This window comes from Lepidochelys kempii, chromosome 1 (genome assembly GCF_965140285.1).
Source record: "Lepidochelys kempii isolate rLepKem1 chromosome 1, rLepKem1.hap1, whole genome shotgun sequence".
Lineage (NCBI taxonomy): Eukaryota > Metazoa > Chordata > Testudines > Cheloniidae > Lepidochelys > Lepidochelys kempii.
Window position 1 is genome coordinate 8,794,041 of NC_136380.1, and position 4,844 is coordinate 8,798,884.

Here is a 4,844-nt window from a genome sequence, read left to right on the forward strand (position 1 = left end):
CTCCAACTCACCACTCCCCCGTTTATGAATCCAAGGATCGCGTGAGGCATTTTGGCCACAGCATTGCATTGGGAGCTTGCGATAAGCTGGTTGTCCACAATGACCCCTAAATCCTTTTCAGCATCCCTGCGTTCCATAATACTGTGCCACAGCATGGTTGTGGGGCCTGCATGCCATGTTCCGAGAGGATCACTTTGCATTTGACTGTATTAAAACATTTTGTTTGCATGGGCCCAACTCAACAAACACTGTAGATCAATCGCTAGGCCTTCCCTGACTGCCTCACTGTAACCACTCTGCCAATCTTTGGGTCGTCCGTAGATTTTACCTGCAATCATTTTCTATTTGTTTCCAGATGATTGATGAAAATACTGAATCGCACCGGGCCTAGACCTGATCCCTGCAGAACCCCATGAGAAACAACCCCTTTTGCTGGCAATGGCCCACTCACAACTGCTTTCTGAGATCTGTCAGTGAGCTCGTTTTTACTCCATTTAACATGTGCTCTAGTGACGTATATTGTTCATTATGTTAACTGAATGTTTTCCCCGACTAAATCAAATGCCTCAGAGAAATCGAAGTCTGTTGCATCTGTATGGTTCCCTTGATCAACCAAACGTGTACTCTCATGAAAGGATGAAATCGTATTTATTTGACAAGACCTGTTTCCATAAAACCATATTGTTGACTGGCATTAATTAGACTCCTAGATTTTTTTTTAACTTATCCCAGATCAGCTTTTCCACTGTTTCTTAAACTTGTCAAATCTTTTTTAAAAAACTTTCCTTTTATTTTTTAATAGTTTAGGTTTAATGCAGAACTGTCCTTTATTTCCTTTGGGGGGTAAGGGGTCGGGGGGGGGGGGTCTGTTGCTGCCCGACTGCCTACTTTTGATTTGGAATGAGAAGTTTGGTGATCGGTCAGTTCGTAACTCTGGTTTTTGTAACTCTGAGGTTCTACTGTAGATGCTGTTTAACATCCTCTTTGACTGCTAATGGACTGGAAAGTGTTTCATGACCGTGTGTGATCTGAGTACCTGATACTGCTCCTTTCCAAATGCAGAACAAAACAATTTCTTGAACACATCTCCCTTTTCTCCAACATTAACAAGTTTCCTTTCTCCCTCTTGGAATTGGCCTACACATTTTCGAGGGTTTCTTTTCTTCTTAAGATAATTAATAACTTCCTTTTTGTTATCCTTAGCCCTGCAAAGCATGGATTTCCCCCAATGTCTGTAACATCCTGTATCTATTTTCATAACTTCCAATTTCTATGGCTTGCTATCTATTTTCCCTTTCCCCCATTTGTTATATATTGCTTCCCTCCCCCCCCAGTTGCTGCCTTCACTTTGCTACTGAACTGGGTTTTTAACCAAAGTTCTCTACTTTCTTGATTGTGGAATCATGGCTTTTTAGATCTCTCATAAACTCTTCTTAAAGAAGTTCCATTTTTCATTCCCATTTTTCTGTCTACATTTTTCCTCCCTCTCAGTTTTGCTGATCATTTGCCTTATCTTTGGGGAATTGGCCCTTTTGAAGGGTATCTGTAGATAGCTATTACTGGCTGGGAGCTGTTCTCTGTTTGTCCATATCAATGTAATCAGTTCCATTCTTTATTTTGTTCTCCTCTATCGTATGCCCCTTAATTGTCTCTTCTCTAAACTAACCAGTCCCAGACTTTTCAGTCTTTCCGCATACGCCAGCCTCCCCGATTCTCACAGCCTGCCTGGGAAATCCCCTTTCTATCTGCTACATCCTTTATAGAGGCTGGGTGAGCAAAAGTGAGTGCATCTCCAGAGCAGGATATTCTCCATACCATTCCTTACGAATCTGAACATTGTCTTTGTTGTGGCCACTACCGCTGCTATCAATGGAGCTGCTATCAATGATATCAATGATATCAATGCTATCAATGGAGCTGCTATCAATGATGCCCAAGTCTTTTCCCTGAGGTGTGTTCTAGTTGGGATGTTTCCCCTGGCACATGTCTTGGCAAAGGTGTTTTTTTCCCACTCTCAGATTTTCAATAACTAGGTGAATGGGAAACCCCCTACAGCATGGACTCTGTAGCCTGGGTTTCATTGTATTGAGCCTATGTGTAAATTGGCAGATTTTTTTTGCTGAAACTTTGGTCAATGACGAAAAAGCCTTAAAAGAAATCATTGTTGCAAACCCTTACACCTCTCGTTAAGGTGCCTTTATTACGTCACTGAAACTGAGGAGTTCTGTCTTCAAAAGCGGATTTGTAGTGTTTACACCTCCACTATTTCTTCACCAAATGCTGCCTCTTGGCAAAAAAACTTGGCAGTGCAGATAAGGCCTAAGGAACAATGAGGGAAAACCAGCATCCACTCGTGTTTCGTGCTGGTGCCTATTAATGTTTCCCATACCACGATGTGTAGGAATTATTGACGAAAGGAGCACCATAAAATATGGAACTGACATTAGTAGGGTCAATTGTTCATAATTCATTTATCTTAATCATTAAAATGTCATTTTTCAGTGTGTGAAGAGTGACCAACCTGCTCCATCCATGAGACAAGCCTCGAGCTGTGTATGTAGTGTCTAATATTAACATTTTCTTTCCATCCAGGCATTTCTCCTGCGACCATCACCCTAGACCCTGGGCACATACAGGAAGTCAGGGGGACGCACGGTACATGCAGGAAACACCATTCTGCCTCAGCGTTGGAAACCTTCTCTCCTACTCCATGTCAGATTCCAACTCAACCGACTTTACCAACCCTTCCACCTTCATCCTGCTGGGCATTCCTGGCCTGGAGGCAGCCCATGTCTGGATCTCCATCCCTTTCTGTGCGATCTATGTCATAGCCATCTTGGGGAACTTCACAATCCTGTACATCGTGAAGAGGGAGCCAAGCCTCCATGTGCCCATGTACTATTTCCTCTGCATGCTGGTCGTCGCCGACGTGGTCCCGTCTACGGCCGTCCTACCCAAAATGCTGAGCATCTTCTGGTTCAATTCCAGGGAGATCAATTTCACCGCCTGCCTCACCCAGATGTTCTGCCTTCTCAGCTTCTCTGTTATGCATTCTGGGATCCTTGTGGCCATGGCTTTGGATCGCTACGTGGCCATCTGTGATCCCCTGAGACATTCCACCACTCTGACAAACCCTGTGGTGGCCAAAATTGGCCTGGCCGTGGTGCTGCGTGGCATCATGCTCGTATTGCCCTATCTCTTCCTGGCGAGGAGGTGGCCATATTGCAGAACCAACATCATTCCCTACACATACTGCAAGCACATAGCTGTGGTGAAGCTGGCTTGCGCCGACATCCGCATCAGTAGTTACTACAGCCTCTCTGTGGCATTCTTGGTGACCGGTGTGGATGTGTTTTGTATCACTGTGTCCTATATCCAGATCCTCAGGGCCATCTTCAGCCTCCCAACAAAGGACGCCCGCCTCAAGACTTTTGGGACCTGTGGCTCCCACCTCTGTGTCATCTTAGGCTCTTACATCCCACATCTCTTCTCCGCCCTCACAGAACGGTTTGGGCACAATATGGCCCTGCATTTCCACGTTCTCATGAACAACATGTATTTCCTGGTGCCCCCCATGTTAAACCCCATCATCTATGGGGTGAGGAGCCAACAGATTCGGGATAGTCTGCTCCAGCTCTTTACTCATTAAGGGTCATAAAGCTTTCTCCTGGTGATCTGGCTGGTAGACTGAGCTCCATGCAGTGCTGGCTGGTGACATGGTGCTGGGTTCTCTTCCCTGAATCACTGACTGGCCAGTCAAAGAGACCTGAAACCCTTTCCTGACTTTACTGTGCTGTGTCAGTGTGACAAATGGGGAATCTGACTATGTGCAACTCCGAGGGTTGCCGCCTTTCTAATTCCTGGTAACTGGAAGCATAAGCCCCCACCCATTTACCATGCATCTTCCCCCAGGTTACGCCCCTGCTCTGCGTCTTCCCCTCAAGGCCCTGCCCCTCACTCTTTCCTCTCCTCCCCACCTCCTGTAACTCTCTGGATCGTCCTTGTGACACTCTGCACTCCAAAGCACTCTATATTTACCACGCTGATGTAATTATGGTACGTTTTGTACAAAGTATGTCCTGTGAGCTATTATTCTAAAGGGCTTAATCTGCTTAACATTAATATCTCCTTGGGTATATGAAGTAATGAAATCATGCTTTGTGTGAGTTCCTAACTTGTGATACGAGGCTGGAAACACCCAAAACCAGCCTTTCAGGTATGTCAAAGGACTAGCTAGACAGTGTTTATGACAGCAATTAACACTCATCGAGGGAAGAATCCACTAGCACAGGAACTCTGTATAAGAAAGCCTCCACGGAGGGAGTACGGAGACAACAGAGAATGTTTGGTCAATGGGGGTGGACCCCCAACGTCACATATACAGACTTTTCAGAAAACTGGAAGAAACTATAAAAGGTGTGGAGTGAAATCATCTCTTGTCTTCACTGCCCCACAACTCAACAGCTGCAAGAAGCTCAGGAAGACAAAGGAGTTTGAATTGGGCAGGGGATCAAAGCAGGTACAGCCTGTTCCTCAGGAATCTGTAAGCCTGCTTGTATCATCAGTCAGGGTGAGATATTGCTGATTCAAATCCTATCAAGCATGCACTAGCCTTATGCTGCAAGTTTGTTTCATTTCCTGAGTAACCTGCCTTGATCTGTTTTTTATCACTTATAATCATTTAGCATCTATCCTTCTGTAGTTAATAAACCTGATTTATGTTTCATCTTACCTAGTGTGTTTTTGAGTGAAGTGTCAGGGACTCTTAGTTCCGTTAGCAAAGAAAGGTGCGTATCTTCCCCCATCGAGGGGGGGAGTCTAATTAATGAGCTTGCACCGTACAC

The 4,844-nt window shown here is 45.1% G+C and overlaps 1 protein-coding gene across 1 annotated transcript; it reads left to right on the forward strand.

Annotated features, from left to right (window-relative positions):
• The first annotated feature begins 2,659 nt into the window (after nucleotides 1-2,659).
• On the forward strand, nucleotides 2,660-3,649 carry LOC140899322 (olfactory receptor 52R1). Its single transcript, XM_073314681.2, has one exon. It carries the CDS (start codon nucleotides 2,660-2,662, stop codon nucleotides 3,647-3,649), a length of 990 nt encoding a protein of 329 aa, XP_073170782.1.
• The last annotated feature ends 1,195 nt before the right edge of the window (nucleotides 3,650-4,844 follow it).

Bases quoted from the DNA above. Each gene is read 5' to 3' on its own strand.
- LOC140899322 (XM_073314681.2), top strand. From the start codon at position 2,660: ATGCAGGAAACACCATTCTGCCTCAGCGTTGGAAACCTTCTCTCCTAC.